The sequence below is a fragment of the Dipodomys spectabilis genome, unplaced genomic scaffold (assembly GCF_019054845.1).
Source record: "Dipodomys spectabilis isolate Male_0828 unplaced genomic scaffold, ASM1905484v1 ptg000363l, whole genome shotgun sequence".
NCBI classification, from domain to species: Eukaryota; Metazoa; Chordata; class Mammalia; order Rodentia; family Heteromyidae; genus Dipodomys; species Dipodomys spectabilis.
Window position 1 is genome coordinate 2,100,262 of NW_024871040.1, and position 19,639 is coordinate 2,119,900.

The following is a 19,639-nucleotide window of genomic DNA, read 5'->3' on the forward strand; positions in this document are numbered from 1 at the left end:
GGAGCATGTGATAGTCTGTCCCTGATCTCAGGGAGGGCAGTGCAAAGCCAGCCAGCCATTCTGAGGCCGAGATGGAGGTGGGGACAGAGATAAAGTCCCTGACATGACAGGGGCTTCATAGGAGGAGCTGTGAGATTGGGATGGAGGGAGCAGCCTGTAACAAGACAAGGTGACAAAGGGAGAAGGAGGGGACCACCAAGCCTGGCAAGGAGAGCAAACTGAGCAGAGGGCAAACAGAGAGGCCCTACGGTGGGAGCTCCCTGAAGCTGGCAACTCCCACCTGGAGGGTGATGATATCCTGGCGGGAGAAGGGCTCATCAGTCAGCAGGTCCCGGAAATTCTTGGCCTTGATGTTCAGCTGTTCCACTGCCTGCAGCCAGAAGCAAATTGGTGTTCCAGACCCTAGCCTACTATTAGGCCCAGAGACAAGAAGAGAACAAGCATACAGGATGCTCATCTCTCTCTGCCAATGAGCACTAACCAAGTCACCACTCCACAGCCAGCACTCACCTCATAGGCATAGACATTGCCAGTTGTCCTAACAGCCACAATATGTGTGTTGTCAGTGAACACAGTGAACAGCACTGGGCAGTGGTACTTCCCTAGACAGAAGGCGCAGAGAAAGGCCGGTTGCTCTCTCAAAGATTATGACAAAGCAGGGCATGGTGGCACTAACATATAGTACCAACTACTTGGGAGACTAAGGTAGAAGGATCAAGAATTCAAAACCAGCCTGGATACCGTCACAAGAGCTTAGCTCAAAAATAACATTCTTCCTAGCTACTCAGGAGGCTAACATCTGAGGATCATGGTTCAAAGCCAGCCCAGGCAGGAAAAGTCCATGAGACTCTTATCCCAGGTAAACCACCAGAAAACTGGAAGTGGCACTAGCAAGTGGTAGAGCACTCTTCTTGAGCTGAAGAGCGCAGGGACAGCACCCAGACCCAGAGTTCAAGCCCTACGACTGGGGAAAAAAAAATAATTCTTTAAAAAGGGAGTTGTGGGTAATGTTCTGTGGTAGAGCACTTCAAGGACCAGGCAGACACTCTTACCATTTCAGCCATGCCACTAGCCTTTTTTGCTTTAGTTATTTTTTAGACAGGACCTTGTGTTATTCCCCAAGCTGGACTGTACCAATTCTACTTAAACCTCCTCTGTATTTGGGATGACAAGCACACAGCACTAAGCCCAGCTGTTGATTGAAATGGAGTTTCTCTAGCTTTTTAGCCAGGCTGGCCTCAATCTCTGACTCCTAAGTAGGTAGGCTAACAGGCACAAGCCACTGTGCATGGCCAAAAAACAAGCTTTGCTTAACCCAATGAAGATCATTACAGGGTCAGAGGAGAGAAGATGGAACCCTAAGCCAGCTGTCCTGAGATGGGAACCAGAGGGACAGCAGCCATTCAAGCTAGGCTGTTAGAAAACTCCAAGTCAAGATCCACCCACTCCTGCTTTATCTTTATAAGAAGCAGGTTATCAGGCCCCAGCAGCCTGATCCAAGTGAACACCACACCAGCCACCTCCTTCTCTTGAAACTAAATCTGGACAGGATATAGCTTATCCTTCTAGAGTTCCATCCGCTACTGCTTTGCTCCGCTACTGCTTTGTTGTTAGCATAGTATGTCTTTGTGTGTGTGTGCGCGTGTGTGTGTGTTTTACTGGGATTTGAACTCAGTGACTTGCACTTGTTAGGCTGATGCTCTACTACTGAAGCCATGCCTCTAGCCCTGGTTTTTTTTGCTGGTGATTTTTGAGATAAGGTCTTATGAACTTTTCTGCTCAGCACTCAGGAGGCTGAAGCAGAAGCGTCTTTTTTTTTTTTTGGTCGGTCATGGGGCTTGAACTCTGGGCCTGGGTACTGTCCCTCAGCTCTTCAGCTCAAGACAAGCACTCTACCACTTGAGCTACAGCACCATTTCCGGTTTTCTAGTGTTTTATTGGAGATAGGAGTCTCACGGTCTTTCCTGCCCAGGCTGGCTTTGAACCCCGATCCTCAGATCTCAGCCTCCTGAGTAGCTAGGATTATAGACATGAGCCACCGGCGCCTGGCTAACAGGAGCGTCTTTAGTTAGGGTCAGCCTTGTCTATACAGGGAGTTCCTGTCTGGGGAGTGGGGGGAACAGGGTGGGGGAAGATTTAGTTCAGTGGTAAGGCTTGCATAATGTGCAAAACCCTAGGTTCCATCCCCAGTGCCTAAATAAGGCCAATTCTCATCCTTTCAGTAGTTCTCATTTCAGACCATTCAGATCCTGCAGGTCTGCTCTGCCTTCTGCCCCAACCCCAGCCTCCCCAGTTGTGTCTCCTGTCCCCATCCCTCATTCACAATGTTCTACCGACAATGGACATGCATGAACACCCTCAAGTGCATGCCCATCTTAGGACTTTTGCACTGACTGTACTTCTGCCTAGAGTGTTCTTGCCCAGATCTTCACCTGATTCCCTCCCTCCTTCCATAGGCTCTCCTTACAAATCTTGTCTGCTGGTCCCCTGTGGCCATCTCTCCCTTAACCCTCCGATGCTTTTGTCCATGGCAGACCAACATCTGATCTGCTGTCTGGTTTTCTCTCCCACCAGCATGCAAGCTCCTTTCATTCAGTGAGAGACAGGGTATTTTCCTGAGGGCAAAGGGAGACCTGGGCTAAGGCCACAAATTGCTTCAAGCAAGACAGCACTTGAGGACAGGCAGGGAGCAGGGCAGGTCAGTGCCTCAGCAGGGAACACATGGCTGGGAGACAAAGAGTAGGACAGTAAAAATTTAAAGCAAGAGGCCAGCCACAGCTAGTGGCTCATGCCTGTATTCCTCACTACTTAGAAGGCTGAGATCTGACGATTACAGTTCAAAGCCAGCCCAGACAAAAAAGTCCTTAAGACTTTTATCTTAAATTAACCACCAAAAAGCCAGAAGTGGAACTGTATTTCAAATGATAGCCTTAAACAAAAAAGCTCAGGGAGGGGCTGGGAAGCTAGCTCAGTGGTAGAGTGCTTGCCTTGCATGCATGAAGCCCTGGGTTCGATTCCTCAGCACCACATAAGCAGAAAAAGCTGGAAGTGGCGCTGTGGCTCAAATGGTAGAGCACTAGCGTTGAGCTGAAGAGCTGAGGGACAGCGCCCAGGCCCAGAGTTCAGGCCCATGACCAATTAAAAATAAATAAATAAGTTGAGGGTTTAGTGGTAGAGTGCTTGCCTAGCATGCATGAAGCCCTGGGTTCAATCCCTCAGTACCACATAAACAGAAAAAGCCAAAGTGTTGCTGTGGCTCAAGTGGTATAGTGCTAGCCTTGAGGAAGAACAAGCTCAGGGACTGGGGGAAAAAAAAAAAAAAGCTGAGCATAGTGGTATATGCCTGTAATCCCAACTATTCAGAAGGCAGAGAGGTAGAAAAGATCATATTTCTAAGCAACTTAGACAAAAGAACAAAGGGTTGGAGATATGGTTCAGTTGATAGAACACTAGCCAATAAGTGAAAGCATCAGGTACTAAGTTCTAGTCTCAGTTTCAGATGAAAAAAAAAAAGAAAAGAAAAAAGGAAGAAGGAAAGAAAAAGACACTACTTGGAAAACAAAAGCAAAAGGGCTAGAGGCATGGCTCATGTAGTACAGTACCTTCCTAGCAAATAAGTCCTGAATTCAATCCTCAGTGCCACAAAAATTTTTAAAATTAACGTGACATCTTTTGAGAAACTCAAAGCAAGTGTCTACATTGATCAGAAAGAAAGAAATGAGTGGGGGCTGGAGAAATGGCTCAGTAGTAGAACACACTTAGCATGTATGAAGCCCTGGGTTCAATCTCCAATACTACCACCAAAAAAAAAAAAAAAAGCGCCAAGTACCAGGGGCTCATACCTGTAATCCTAACTGTTCAAGAGTCTGAGATTTGGAGATTTCCAGGATCACAGAAGCCAGCCTGGGCAGAAAAATGCAAGACTCTATCTTCAATTAAGCAACAAAAAAAGCCAAATTGGAAGCATGACTCAAGTGGCAGATCATCAGCTGTGAGCAAGCCAAGTGAGCGCAAGAATCCCAAGTTCAAACCCAGAACCAACAAAAAAAAAAAAAAAAGAAAGAAAAGAAGGAACAACTGTAACATACAAGAACTTGGTGAGTACAGGGGTTGTGGGGTTCTAAGGGCCAGCCCTAGAACTAACTGACAAGGACTCACCTTCATTGTTTTTGGCAAAGTTCAGAATGATGAGGGATTTTGCATCAAGTTTCTAGAAGATAAATAATTAACAAAGAGTTAAGTATGTGAAGAAGTTTTCAGACCTCTGGAGGCCCAATTATGCAGCTAGGACTCTAAAGAGAGCTGCAGAACTACATGTCTTGGGGGTCGTGTTTAGGAAATCTGCAGCCCTCCTCCAAGTTGTAAATAGAGCTCAGTTTAATAGACACAAACACTGACAAATCCCAGGGATGGCCCTAAGCTGAAGGATGAGACTGTAGCAGATAGAGACTGGTTTTAGACTTCCACAATGTCTGAATGTTTTTTGTTTTTTTTTTGGTACTAGGGATTGAACCCAGGACCTTGTATATGTTAACCGCATGCTCTACCAATAAGCTAAATACCTAACTCTTCTCTGAGAATCTTATGGTAAGCACAGATTACTTCTGAAACTTTGGGTATTGTTCTGTCTCAGAATTGCTTTTGCTGGGCTGGGAAGGTGGCTCAGTGGTAGAGCACTTGCCTTGCATGCTTGAGGCCCTGGGTTCGATTCCTCAGCACCACATAAGAAAAAAAGCCGGAAGTGGCGCTGAGGCTCAAGTGGTAGAGCGCTAGCCTTGAGCTGAAGAGCTGAGGGACGGCGCCCAGGCCCAGAGTTCAGGCCCCACGACCGGACCCAAAAATAAATAAATAAATAAGAATTGAGCCGGGCGCTGGTGGCTCACGCCTGTAATCCTAGCTACTCAGGAGGCTGAGATCTGAGGATCTCGGTTCAAAGCCAGCCCGGGCAGGAGAGACCGTGAGACTCCGATCTCCAATAAACCACCAGAAAACCGGAATTGGCGCTGTAGCTCAAGTGGTAGAGCGCTCGCCTTGAGCTGAAGAGCTGAGGGACAGAGCCCAGGCCCAGAGTTCAAGCCCCACGACCAACAAAAAAAAAAAAAAGAATTGCTTTTGCTGTCTGGGGTCTTTTATACTTCCCTATGAAATATAGGATTTCTCTAATTTTGTGAGGAATGGTATTGGAATTCTGATTGGTCATTGTACTGAATCTGTTGGCTCCTTTTGTCATTATAACCATTTTCAAAAAATTGATTCTGCCAATCCATGAGCATGGGAGATCTTTCCATCTTCTGGTGTTCTTCAATTTCTTTCTGAAATGACTTATAGCTTTCATTGTATTTTTAATGCTAGTGGGGTACCAGGTGTTTAGTTTATTCTGTTGTATGAACATTTAAGAAACTTAACCATTAAAAGTGAAGGAAAGCTGGGTGCTGGTGGCTCATGCCTGTAATCCTAGCTACTCAGGAGGCTGAGATCTGAGGATCACGGTTCAAAGCCAGCCCGGGCAGGAAACTCTGTGAAACTCTTATATCCAATAAACTACTAGAAAACCAGAAGTAGTGCTATGGCTCAAGCGGTAGAGGGCTTGCCTTGAGCTGAAGAGCACAGGGACAGCACCCAAGCCTAGAGTTATACCCCCACTACTGACAAAAAAAAAAAAAAAAAAAAGTGGGGCTGGGAAGGTGGCTCAGTGGTAGAGTGCTTGCCTTGCATGCCTGAGGCCCTGGGTTCGATTCCTCAGCACCACATAAGCAAAAAGAAAACAGAAGCCGGAAGTGGCACTGTGGCTCAAGTGGTAGAGCTCTAGCCTTGAGCTGAAGAGCTGAGGGACAGCCCCCAGGCCCAGAGTTCAGGCCCCACGACTGGACCCAAAAAAAAAAAAAAAGTGAAGGAAGAGGGGCTGGGAATGTGGCTTATTGGTAGAGTGCTTGCCTAACATGCATTGAGCCCTGGGTCTGACTCCTCAGTACCATATAAACAAAAAAGCTGGAAATGGCACTGTGGTATAGTGCTAGCCTTGAGCAAAAGCAGCTCAGGGACAGTGCCCAGGTCCAGAGTTCAGACCCCAGAACTGGCAAAAAAAAAAAAAAAAAGGTGACAGAAGCTGAGTACCAGTGGCTCATTTCTATAATCCTAGCTACTCAGGAGGCTGAGATCGGAGGATCAAAGTTTGAAGCCACCCAGGCAGGAATGTCCATGAAACTCTTATCTCCAATTAACCACTAAAAAGCCAGAAGTGGAGCTATGGTCTAGAAGGTAGAGTATCAGCCTTGAACAAAAAACTCAGGGGGAGCCGGGCACTGGTGGCTCACACCTGTAATCCTAGCTACTCAGGAGGCTGAGATCTGAGGATCGTGGTTCAAAGCCAGTCCGGGCAGGAAAGACTGTGAGACTCCTATCTCCAATAAACCACCAGAAAACCAGAAGTGGCACTGTAGCTCAAGTGGTAGAGCGCTTGCCTTGAGCTGAAGAGCTGAGGGACAGTGCCCAGGCCCAGAGTTCAAGCCCCACAACCTACCAAAACAAAAAACAAAACAAAAAAAAACTCAGGGGGAAGCCAGGCACCGGTGGCTCACATCTATAATCCTAGATTCTCAGGAGGCTGAGATCTGAGGATCAAAGTTTAAAGCCAACCCAGGCAGAAAAGTCTGTGAGACTCTTATCGCCAATAAACCACTAGAAAACTGGAAGTGGCACTGTGGCTCAAGTGGTAGAATGCTAGCCTTGAACTGAAGAGCTGAGGAACAGTGCCCAGGTCCAGAGTTCAAGCCCCACGACTGGACCCCAAAAAAAAAAAAACCCTCAGGGAGCTGTGAATGTGGATTATTATTGGTAGAGTGCTTGCCTAGCATGCATTAAGCCCTGGGTTTGATTCCTCAGTAACACATACACAGAAAAAGCCAGAAGTGGCTCTGTGGCTCAAGTGGAAGCCTTGAGCAAAAGAAGCTCAGGGACAGTGTCCAGGCTGAGTTTAAAAAAAAAAAAAAAAAAGCTCAGGGACAGTGCCGAGATCTTGGGTTCAAGCCCCAAGATCCATGCCACCCCCAACCCTCTCCCCAAACACACAAACAAAGTGAACCAGCAATGTAGTTTAGTGGTGGTATAAGCTCCAAAAAATAAAAAAATAAAATAAAAATGCACATGTATGTATGCATACAAATACACCCATAGGCTACGGATGTATATGATGGTAGTGGTGGCAAATGATGGCAAAGTTAGATAGGGTATTTGTCAAAAATTTCTTTAAATGTCTTAGTTTGCCCCTTGCATATAAATTATGGTAAAGTCTTTGGGCTCACTGCTGCTGGAGAAGTGAGGGGCCTGTGGAGACCTTGGAAGAGGAAGACAAAGTTGCCTTTCCTGGAGAACTCCTGGATCAGGGCTTACATCCTGGCAACCACTGCCACAGTGGTGTGGGGAAGGCTGAGGATAGATGCTGAAGGGCTCCCACCTGGGTCCCTGGGCCATGTCCCAGCCCAGGATCTTCCCTAACTGGTTGCATATGTGCTCCTCCACCCCAATTTCATTCCTCCTCATCCCTTCTTGTGCAGAGTGGGAAGGGGGGGAAGGTTACTCCCAGTGCCATGAATAATTCTACTAATCCACATAATTCTACTACATCCACGCGGGAAAACCACCAGAAGAGAGTAAAGGCAAAAGTACAAATCTCACTAACATTACTTAAATTACCACTACCTACCTCTCCATTGCTGGGGTTGATCCCATACTTCGTAAGCCATGGAAAAATATTCCTGATGGAAAAAGAGAACAGACTATGTTCCCTGAGCATTAAGACTTGCCTGATAACCACACCCTAAGACTAGGTTTTACTTGCTTCTAGGTAAGAGGTCTATGAGTAAGTTGGGCCTTCTTGTGAGAGGAAAAAGTTCTTTTCCCTTATCAAAGAAAGCAAGGCAATATTCGTAGTTATACAGTTTCTAAATATGTCAGGAACTGTTTTGTTGGGGGTAAGCTATATTCCAAGGCCATTAGCACTTTGACTGAATTATGCATAAATGGCAAAAACTATAGATGGGTAAGAAAGCATAAACAAGTGTTTTCATGTGTATACAATGAAACACCCTGCCAGAATCAAACATACTGCACAATAGAGTGCAGCTCCTCAGATCCTAGTGCTCCCCTACCCTCACTCACTCATTTCCAAAAATCAAGCATGATGATTGTTTAAGCTCAGCAGTTTGAGGGTAACTAGTCAACATAGCAAGATCTCGTCTTTTTTTTTCTTTTCTTTTTTCTTTTTTTGAAGAGAGATGATAGTTGTACAGAGTTCTGATGTCAGAGAGAAAAGCTCTCTCTTCATAAGTGAGCTAAGCTGGGCACCAGGGCTCACACCTGTAATCCTACTCAGGAGGCTAAGATCTGAGGATTGTGGTTCAAAGTTAGCCAGGGCAGGAAAGTCCATGATACTGCTCCAATTAATCACAGAAAAAGCCTGACATGGTGCTGTAGCTCAAGGGGTGGAGGGTTGGCTTTAAGCAAAAGGAGTTTAGGGACAGCACCCAGGCCCAGAGTTCAAGGCTCAGGGCCAGCAAAAAAAAAAAAAAAAAAAGTTAGCTAAAATGGTGTTTACAGTGTTATCTCAGATATGAAACTACAAATAAATTCACAACAAAGAGGGAGATAAATATTCATAGCTATGATGCTGAAGAATGAAATTATGGGACATTTTTCCATTTTTTTCTTTGAAGTATTTTGCAAATTTTCTAAAGTAAGCTTGAAACAATAACAAACAAAATTACAGAGCTGGGCACTGGTAGCTCATGCCTGTAATCCTAGCTACGCAGGAGGCTGAGATCTGAGGATCGCAGTTCAAAGCCAGCCTGGACAGGAATGTCTGTGGGACTCTGATCTCCAATTAACCACAAGAAAACCAGAAGTGGCACTGTGTAGCTCAAGTGGTAGAGTGTTCCCCTTGAGCTGAAGAGCTCAGGAACAGCGCCCAGGCCCAGAGTTCAAGCCCCACAACCGACCAAAAAAAAAAAAATTACAGAAGCTAACTTATGCTGGAACATAAAATTGGGCATAACACTTCAAGATGTATTGTGATCCTTCATTATGGTTTTGCTAAAGACCCCAGTTCATTAGTGTGCCTATTAGGTTCAGAGTGCCAGTCAGGACATTAGAATAGTAAGGATAAAGGAGGACTCAATCCACTGTCAGCAGTGACTGCAGCACTGCTGTGGTATCTGAGGTCCTGGCTATCCTTCCTGGTTCCATCCAGCTCCTGAGACATCTGCAACCAAGATTCTGGTGACTCAGGCACTGCCTGGAATAACAAACCCAATGTCCCCCTCCTTTGTGGATAAGAGCAATCTCATTACATTTGTCAGACCAAAAAGAAAAACTCACGGCAAGTCAAAGATGACACCTTCTGGAGTGCAGACTGGATGGGTGAAGGGCTGCAGAGAGAGACTGAAAAGGACAAAGTTACTCCTAGGCAGCAACCAGGCAGACTGGTCAGCCATGGGCCAATAAGCCACCATGACTGGCTATCACAACCTTTTCCTCTGGCTTCCCTCCTTCAGCCATTTCTCCAATAGTTCCCAGGGGTCCCTCTGCATAGCTTTTGCTGGCAACCATCTCAATGTTCCCTCTCACTCCCAGATCATTAAGACCAAAGGCATGGTCCCAGAAGATAATGTGGAGCCTTAGAGCAACAACAACAGCCAGGTTCCTCTCACACCACTGTGCAGCATATGAGCTTTACTTCTCATGTCAAGTTCAACAGAGGCCTGTGGAGGTGGACCTGGGAAAGCAGGACTGGGATTTACTTTCCAAATCCTCACACAGCAGACAGACTAGCCTTTTATATTAAAAGAAACTCTACCCATCCTGCGAGGGACTAAGGACGGATATTGTGATCTGGAGAACTCTGCCTGGCCCTGATAAGACAGAGTGCACACACCATCCTCCATACTTTCCCCATGTGCTGAATACATAATTGAGTTAAGATAGTGTCCCTGGAAGCCCCTCAGAAGTTCTGAAACATGGATGTGGGAGTAGAGGGTTGCACAGCTATTTCCTCTATATGGAATCTGTAGAGGAAAGGTAAAGAGTCACAGGTGAAGAGACTGCAGCTGACAAACTGCTTGTGCCAGTATTATTCTTGCACAGGGTTCTGTCACTAACCATCTGGAACCTTGGCTGATATGGCTTCTGCTTATACATCAATTACCTATGAGTTCTGTAACACACCTATAACCCAGATAACCTGAAAGTACTATGGATCCAACCAAATTCCAACCAGGCCTAGCACAGTGACCTTTCTGGATGTTGCCCAGGAGTTGCTTCAGGCAACATAGCCACCTCTGTCTCTTTAGTTCAACCTTTTAACTCTAACTGTAGTAGTGGCATTGATGCTGCTGGCAAGTGGCTAGAAGAGGACCAATACCAAAGCAGGCTCTAAATGCTATGATGAAGAACAGAGGTCTGCTCCCAACATGACCCAAAAAGCCATACTCTCAAAGCACATTTTTACTTATGACCCACAACAGTTAAAAAAAAGAATGATACTGGGTGCTGGTGGCTCACACCTATAATTCTAGTCACTCAGAAGACTGCGATCTGAGGATGGCAGTTCAAAGCCAGCCTAGGCAGGAAAGTCTATGAGATTCTTATCTCCAATTAAACACCAAAAAAAATCTCTGGGTGGGGGCGGGTAGGGAATTGGAATCAAGAATGAAAGCATAAGCCGGCGAGGGTGGCTCACGCCTGTAATCCTAGCTACTCAGGAGGCTGAGATCTGAGGATCACGGTTCAAAGCCAGCCCAGGCAGGAAAGTCCATGAGACTCTTATCTCCAATAAACCACTAGAAAACTGGAAGTGGCTCTGTGGCTCAAGTGGTAGAGCACTTGCCTTGAGCTGAAGAGCTGAGGGACAGTGCTAAGGCACAGAGTTCAAGCCCCACGATCGACCAAAAAAAAAAAAAAAAGAATGGAAGCATTTCTATCACATGAGCTTATATCCAATCTGAAAAACAGTACATTCCCATGAGTCTGATGACAAAAACTTTATTTGTATATCCTCCCCTGAGTGGGTGCTGCTGAGAAGGAAAGGTCCACACCCCACTAGTCACTGTATGAGCCTCCCTGGAAATAAGTGCAGGGAGGCTGGTGGTTGGGGTCCCTATCTCACTGCATTGTGGTATCTAGATAATCTGACTCAACTGTGGTATAATACTCAGCTGTGTCAGCCTAGCCTTTACAATCAGAACCTGGGAAGGAGGAAGATAGAATGTAGACAACTGTGTGCAGAGGAAATACCACCACGCAGGCCCTAGGACACCACTAGGACCTGTCTAGGAGGACAGTGTGGGTGGTGGGTAAATTTGAGGTTTGTGACACCAATTTCCCAATGAGACACTTAGGTAAAGCACATCACTACTCTAAGCACTAATTCTGTCAACTAAGAAACAAGTTTAACAATCTCAGAAGACAGCTGAAGCTAAAAAGCAAAGCTTGCCGGGCACCAGTGGCTCATGCCTGTAATCCTAGCTACTCAGGAGGCTGAGATCTGAGGACCGAGGTCCAAAGCCAGCCCAGACAGGAAAGGCCATGAGACTCTTATCTCCAATTAACCACCAGAAAACCGAAAGTGGCACTGTGGCTCAAGTGGTAGAGTGCTAGCTTTGAGCTAAAGAGCCGAGGGACAGTGCCCAGGCCCAGAAATCAAGCCCTATGACTAACAAAAAAAAAAAAAGTTCGTAAAGACATACAATAAGGGCTGGGAAGGTGGCTCAGTGGTAGAGTGCTTGCCTTGCATGCATGAGGCCCTGGGTTCGATTCCTCAGCACCACATAAGCAAAAAGGAAAAAGCCGGAAGTGGAGCTGTGGCTCAAGTGGTAGAGCGCTAGCCTTGAGCTGAAGAGCTGAGGGACAGCGCCCAGGCCCAGAGTTCAAGCCCCATGACCAGACCCCCCCCCCCCAAAAAAAAAAGAAAGACATACAATAAGCAAAAAATATCTACTAGCTGTGGTCAAAAGATCCATTTCCTCCTAGCTCAGGGAAGATCCTGATAGAGAAACAGTGAGATCCTTGGTGCCTCTTCAAAGTTCTGATTCACTACAGAGAGTACACACTGAGCATCCCTAACCTGAAAATCCACTATATCTTCTAACATGTCAGATTTTCAGGTTAAGGATGATCAACTGGTAGTCTATGCAAATATTATTCCAAAATCTAAAAACTCACAGATCTAAAACACATCTGGTCCCAAGAATTTTGGAAAAAAGGTATTCAACTTGTATAAGACAATGACCATAGAGAAATGAAAAACTTGGAATTGGAGATATGGCTCAAGTTTCATAGCCATGAGCAAAAAAGCTGTAAGGTTCTGAGTTCAAGCCCTAGTAAGCCCTAATGCCAGAAAAGAAGGAAGGAATTTAAAACTTACCTGCAGTGGTCAAAAGGTAGACGACGAAAATTTGACTGTGGGATATCTATTTAAAATTAAATAAAAAGCAGAAAATATATTAGTCAAATATGTCATCCATGTGCATCTACCATTAAAATTATGTTTTATGAAAAAAAAATATGTAAACTGCCTAGTACAACTACTCTTAAGGATCTTGTTTCTTTCTTGACTTATTTCTTTTTTTCTTTTTTGTTGGTAGTGGGTTGAATCCAGGACACTGATTCACTGAGCCACAGCTCTAGCCCCTGGATTAAAAATTTTAATAAATAGCCAAGTGCTAGTAGCTCACACTTGTATCCTAGCTATTTAGGAGGCTGACATCTGAGGATTGCAGTTCGAAGCCAGCCTGGGCAGGAAATTCTGAGAGATTCTTATCTCCAATAAACCACTAGAAAACTGGAAGTGGTGCTGTAGCTCAAGTGGTAGAGCTAGCCTTGAGCTGAAGAGCTGAGGAACAGAGCTCAGGCTTAGCGTTCAAGCCCCACAACCAACCAAAAAAAAAAAGAAAGAAAGAAAAAGAAAAGAAAATATGACCCTAATACACGAGGTGTGTCAAAAAAAAAAAGAACTGATGGCGGTACAGCTCAATGGCTGAGCATTTACTTAACATTTGCAAGGCCCTGAGTTTGATCCTCAGCACTACAAAGAAAACAATTTTTTTAAGAATTTAGAGGGAAAAGTACATGTTTTTTGTTTTGTTGGTTGTTTTTTTTTTTTTTTTGCCAGTCCTGGGGCTTGAACTCAAGGCCTGGACACTGTCCTTGAACTTCTTTTGCTCAAGGCTAGCACTCTACCACTTGAGCCACAGTGCCACTTCTGTGTTTTTCTATTTATGTGGTACTGAGGAATTGAACCCAGGGCTTCATGAATGCTAGGCAAGCACTCTATCACTAAGCCACATTCCCAGCTGCAAAACTACAGATTTTTTTTTTTTTGTCAGTTGTGGGGCCTAAACTCTGGGCCTAGGTGCTGTCCCTCAGCTCTTTAGCTCAAGGCTAGCGCTCACTTGAGCCACAGTGCCACTTCTGGCTTTTTCTACTTATGTGATGCTGAGGAATCCAACCCAGGGCCTCATGCATACAAGGCAAGCACTCTACCACTGAGCCACCTTCCTAGCCCCGCAAAAGTACATATTCTTTACTTCCATTAAAATAGTAACTGGCCAGTGGGTGCCAGTACTCATGCCTGTAATCCTGGAGGCTGAGATCTGAGGATTGTGGTTCAAAGCCAGACTGGGCAGGAAAGTCCGTAAGACTCATCTCCAATAAACCACTCACAAAACCAGAAGTAGTGGTGTGGCTCAAGTGGTAGAGCACTAGCCTTGAGCTGAAGAGCTAAAGGACAGTGCCTAGGCCCAGAGTTCAAGCTCCACAATCGACAAAAAAAAAAAAAAAAAGTAACTGGCTAGATGCTGATGACTCACACCTGTAATCTTAGCTCCAAGCTATTCAGGAGGCTGAGATCTGACAATCATGGTTCAAAGACAGCCTTAGCAGGAAAGTCTGTGAATGTTATCTCCTATTAATCACCAAAAAGCTAGCCGTGAGCTGTGGTTTGAATGGTAAAGTACTAGTTTGAGAAAAAAAAGGTAAGGAACAGCATCCAGGTCCTGAGTTTAAGCCCCATGACCAGCATAAAAAAAAAAAAAAAAAAAAAAAGATAGCCGGTCACCGGTAGCTCACACCTGTAATCCTTCTTACTCAGGAGGCCGAGATCTAAGGATCACAGCTCAAAGCCAGCCCACACAGGAAAGTCTGTGAGACTCTTATCTCCAATAAACCACCAGAAAACTGGAAGTGGCACTGTGGCTCAAGTGGTAGAATGCTGACCTTGAGCTGAAGGACAGAGCTCAGGCCCAGAGTTCAAGCCCCAAGACCAACTAAAAAAAAAAAAAGATTACTGTAGCCAGGTGTGGCCCATGCTGTAATTCCAGCACCCAGCAGGGAAAGACATCAGGATCTCAGGTTCCAGACCAGCCTGGACTATACTGTGACACTATCTTAAAAACAAAAAAGCCAGGGTACCAGTGGCTTACACTCAGGAAGTTGAAACCCCAGGCAGAGAAGTCTTTAAGATTCCATCTCCAGTTTATCAGCAAAAAGTCAGGCTGAAGATGTGGCTCAAGTAGTAGAGCACCAACCATAAACAAACAAGTTGAGTACAAGGCCTTGAGTTCAGGCCCCGGTACCATGGCACGTGTATGCACACACACCACACACACAAATCTCCATTAAGAGGAAACAGTTCTCTAATGTTAAGTATATATCCTGTCTATGGATCATGTCCTCAGCTTAACTGTCTATTGTCCATCTTTCTGGCTGATTTATAATGAAGACATGGCTCCTTGGGCTGGGAAGGTGGCTCAGTGGTAGAGAGCTTGCCTTGCATGCCTGAGGCCCTGGGTTCGATTCCTCAGCACAACATAAGCAAAAAGAAAAAAAGCCAGAGGGCTGGGAAGGTGGCTCAGTGGTAGAGCGCTTGCCTTGCATGCATGAGGCCCTGGGTTCGATTCCTCAGCACCACATAAACAAAAAAGAAAAACCCGGAAGTGGCGCTGTGGCTTAAATGGCAGGGCACTAGCCTTGAGCTGAAGAACTGAGGGACAGCGCCCAAGCCCAGAGTTCAGGCCCCACGACCAGACCCCCCCCCCAAAAAAAAAAAACAAAAAAAAAAGAAAAGAAAAAAGCCAGAAGTGGCGCTGTGGCCCAAGTGGTAGAGCGCTAGCCTTGAGCTGAAGAGCTGAGGGACAGCGCCCAAGCCCAGAGTTCAGGCCCCACAACCGGACCCAATAAAACAAAACAAAACAAAACAAGACATGGCTCCTTAGTACCACCTCCATCCCTAGAGATGCAAAGAAGGATTTCATTATTTACCTGGCTTCTTGCCACCATAGAAGTGAGTATATTCAGCACAGGTAATGTACCTGAAGAAGAAAGGAAGAAAGTATGTTACTATATCACCTCTATACAGAAGATAGTATGAAAACTATAAGTAGGTAACTGATGACTTATGTGTCACTCATTCAGCAAATGCTTATTAAACATTTGCTAGAAGCTGGGCACCCGTACCTGTAATCCTAGCTTCTCAGGAGGCTGAGATCTGAGGATCGTGGTTCAAAGCCAGCCCAGGCAGAAAAGTCTGTGAGACTGTGATCTCCAATAAACCACTAGAAAACCGGAAGTGGTGCTGTGGCTCAAGAGGTAGAGCGCTCACCTTGAGCTGAAGAGCGCAGGGACAGCGCCCAGGCCCAGAGTTCAAGCCCCAGGACAGAAAAAAAAAAAAATTTGCTAGGTGTCAGCCACAATTTAATGATAAATACAACAGACATAGGGATGCATAGTAAGTTTTTTTTTTTTTTTGGTCCGTCGGGGGGCTTGAACTCTGGGCCTAGGCACTGTCTCTCAGCTCTTCAGCTCAAGGCGAGGCCTCTACCACTTGAGCTACAGCACCACTTCCGGTTTTCTGGTGGTTTATTGGAGATAGGAGTCTCACAGTGTTTCCTGCCCGGGCTGGCTTTGAACCGTGATCCTCATATCTCATCCTCCTGAGTAGCTAGGATTATAGGCGTGAGCCACCAGCCAATAAATATTAACAGTCCTGTTTTGCTCTGAAGGAAATGAACTGGATTTATCAAAAGACCTGACAAGGGAAAGAACCTAATAAGCACATGAAATCTAGACTTCTTCAACTTAACAATATTAAAAAGTAATATGTATGGAATAGCCCATATAAAAGCCCAGAGGTGGGTAAAGCAGGATGTGCTGAAGAAAAAGGGAGATGTCACTTAAGAAGAGTATGCATAGAGTGTGTGGTAAATAGAGATAAACAGTAACTGGATCACAAAAGGACCCTATGGTCAGATCTCTCTGAGATCTATGGAAGATCTATAGGACCCTATGTAAGATCTCTAAACTTGTAATGGTGGAACATCAGGCAAAGTGAAAAGTAGTCACCTAGGTGAACCAGTAGAACTTTCTGGCAGACATGAAGAGGTGAGAGAGGCAAGAAGGCCAATCCCAGATGCTCCTCATAATAAACAATGAGGAATCCATCATAGTAAGTAGAAAATGCCTTTACTACACCTAATCTGCCAAATATCTTGGGCTTAACCTAACTCCTTAATACTTACATTAGCCTACAGATGGACAAAATCATCAAATAAAAAGCTTATTTTAGGGGGAGGCTGGGAAGGGATGTGAAGGGTAACCAAAGGAGGAGGCTACAATGCTTGATAAGAAATGTACTCATTGTCTTGCCCATGTAATTGTAACCCCTCTGTACAGTATGTTCACAATAAAAAAAAAAAAAAAACACAAAAAAAAGCTTATTTTAGGAGAACAGGGTATATAGTTCAGTTATAGAACTCTGGATTCAATCCCCAATACCTAAAAAAAGATGTGGAGGCCTCCATTTATCAGGACATGGTGAAGAGAAATAACAAGATCCAGGTGAAATGTAGATAAGCCAAGTGTGCAAAATGGAGCAAGTGGAGTACAGATATCAAGACTGGGGGCTGGGAAGGTGGCTCAGTGGTAGAGCCATTGCCTTGCATGCATGAGGCTCTGGGTTCAATTCCTCAGCACCACATAAGCAAAAAGAAAAAAAGCCAGAAGTGGCTCTGTGGCTCAAGTGGTAGAGCGCTAGCCTTGAGCTGAAGAGCTGAGGGACAGCGCCCAGGCCCAGAGTTCAGGCCCCACGATCGGACCCAAAAAAAACAAAAACAAAACAGATATCAAGACTGGGAACTCAAGTCATACTTGTGTGAAATTTGAACCATGGTACTTAGCTAGTCAAGAGTCTACAAAACAGGAACAAAGCCAATCAAAATAAGTGCTTAACATCTAATCAAAGCTATTAGAGAGAGTAAACTGAAAAAAAAAAACCAACATTTTTGTGTGCCACTACTGGGGCTTGAACTCAAGGTCTCTTGCTCTTACATAGCCTTTTCAATTTCTCAGATTTGTCTGCCCAGGCTGGCTTCATAGCAACCCCCAGATCTCAACCTCCTGAGTAGCTAAGACTATAGGTGCAAATCACTAGCATCCAACTCCAAAGTATGGATTTTTTTTTTGGGGGGGGGGTCCAGTTGTGGGGCCTGAACTCTGGGCCTAGGCGCTGTCCCTCAGCTCTTCAGCTCAAGGCTAGCGCTCTACCACTTGAGCCACAGTGCCACTTCCAGCTTTTTTCTTTTTGCTTATGTGGTGCTGAGGAATGAACCTAGGGCCTCAGGCATGCAAGGCAAGCGCTATACCACTGAGCCACCTTCCCAGCCCCGAAAGTAGGATTATTTATTCACAAGCTTGCCTAGTTAACAGCCGTGTCTTGGTATCTCTGACTGTACTGCACATTTCTAGCCCCCCAAAAAGCCAAAATTCATATATCAAAACATGGCCAGGTGCCAGTGACTCACACTGACTATTCCTAGCTATTCAGGAGGCTCTGATCTGAGGATTAGGGTTCAACCAGCCAGGGAAGGAGACTTTTACCATCGAAAAAAAACAAAAACAAAAACTGGAAGTGGAGCTGTGGCTTAAATGGCAAAGCACCAGCCTTGAGCAAAAAAAGAAAGTTAAGAGACAGCACACAAGCCTTGAGTTTAAGCAAACCCAGTACTAGGAATAAGTAAAATTAATAAACATGGCTTCTACTGAGTACATATTACTTCACAATAACACAAAGTTGAAGTCTAAGTCAACCCACAGTAATTAGGTACTGTCTATAAAAACATAACTTTTTAAGATAGGGAAGGGCACACTCTGAGTCAGAAAATCAAGAGTTCTACTATTCGATGTCTATCAGTTCTCCAGATTGAAATGTTGAATAAAAGCTGGCAATTACAAGATAAAGAAATCAACTTTCAGATCACCTCCAGAGATTTAAAAAAAAATGAAGAAACCTATAAGGTTTGAAAGAAGAGAAGGCCCAGAAATGGAGACAGAGAAAACCAGTGGCTAGTGAAACAGCGCCATGAAAGGGCTTCAGAAAGGAGTGGACACTATGTAATAAGATGCTGAGAAGCCCGATCAAATGAAGGCTGCAAGTTGAACGCCAGATTTGGAATCCCTACTGATGGTGAGGGTACAAAGCACTGTTTTCAAGAGACAGCAGGGCTGGGAAGGTGGCTCAGTGGTAGAGTGCTTGCCTTGCATGCCTGAGGCCCTGGGTTAGATTTCTCAGCACTACATAAGCAAAAAGAAAAAAGCCGGAAGTGGCGCTGTGGCTCAAGTGGTAGAGTGCTAGCCTTGAGCTGAAGAGCTGAGGGACAGCGCCCAGGCCCAGAGTTCAGGCCCCACGACCGGACCCCCCCCCCCCAAAAAAAAAAAAAAAGAATTGCAGTATCAAGAGACAGCAAACACTGCGTGCCGGTGGCTCAGGCTTGTAATCCCAGCTATAGGAGACTGAAATCTGAGGATTGAGGTTTGATGTCAGACAAGGTAGAGAGGTCCGTGAGATTCTAATCTCCAATTAACCACCAAAAAGCAGAAGTGGAGCTGTGGCTCAAGTGACAGAGTGCTAGTCTTGCGGGGGGGGGGGGGGGGGGGGGATTCTCAGGGACAGTATCGTATCTAGGCCCTAAGTACAAGCCCCTCAGGACGGACACATACACACACATACAAAGCAGAAAAACGGCATGTTAGCCACAGTCTTTTTACTTGTTCTAAACAGCATCACACAGAAAGGTCACAGCACGTATGCGGGACGTAAGGACCACAGCTAACGTGAAGAGGGCAGTGGAGGCAAAGTCGAAGGAGGCCACCGAGAGGGTCTTGCTCCGAAGGCCACGGCCGACCACCACAACAGCTGAGACCCAGAGAGATCACGGTCGCCGAGGGGACACTGCCGGGCCCGGAGAGGAGGCGGAGGCCATGGCTGCCGCGTGGACATTGCCGGGGCGGCGGGCGGGGGTAGGGCCGGATGCCACGGCCGCTGAGGGGACATCGCCGAACCCAAGGAGTAGGCGGAGGCTTCCGGAAGTGACCTATGTGATGGGTTCCAACTCCCAGCAGAGAGAAACGGCGCAGCGCCAAGTGCGAGACCAAGGAAGAGCAGGTCTCCTGGCTGACGCTCAAACTTACATCTTGTCCTTCTGGTGCTGTCGCTTCCCCATGGTGGCAGCTGCGACCGCAGAACTTGCGAGCGCGGAAAAGCGGCAGCAAACAACTCAGAACCGCGGGCCTCCGCGCCTTCGTGAGTACTTCCGGG

General features: G+C 45.8%; 1 protein-coding gene across 1 annotated transcript in view; it reads right to left on the minus strand.

Moving 5' to 3' along the window:
• The window catches only part of Ppil2 (peptidylprolyl isomerase like 2), a 32,313-nt gene extending 12,674 nt beyond the window's left edge, over nt 1–19,639 (minus strand). Inside the window, exons 1-8 of the mRNA XM_042666227.1 lie at nt 19,513–19,639; nt 15,310–15,359; nt 12,416–12,461; nt 9,373–9,435; nt 7,703–7,754; nt 4,159–4,210; nt 511–602; nt 281–370 (exon numbers count right to left, since the gene is read on the minus strand). Of these exons, the coding sequence (XP_042522161.1) occupies nt 281–370; nt 511–602; nt 4,159–4,210; nt 7,703–7,754; nt 9,373–9,435; nt 12,416–12,461; nt 15,310–15,359; nt 19,513–19,544 (477 nt within the window). The 5' untranslated portion in view covers nt 19,545–19,639. The remainder of the gene's footprint in view (nt 1–280; nt 371–510; nt 603–4,158; nt 4,211–7,702; nt 7,755–9,372; nt 9,436–12,415; nt 12,462–15,309; nt 15,360–19,512) is intronic.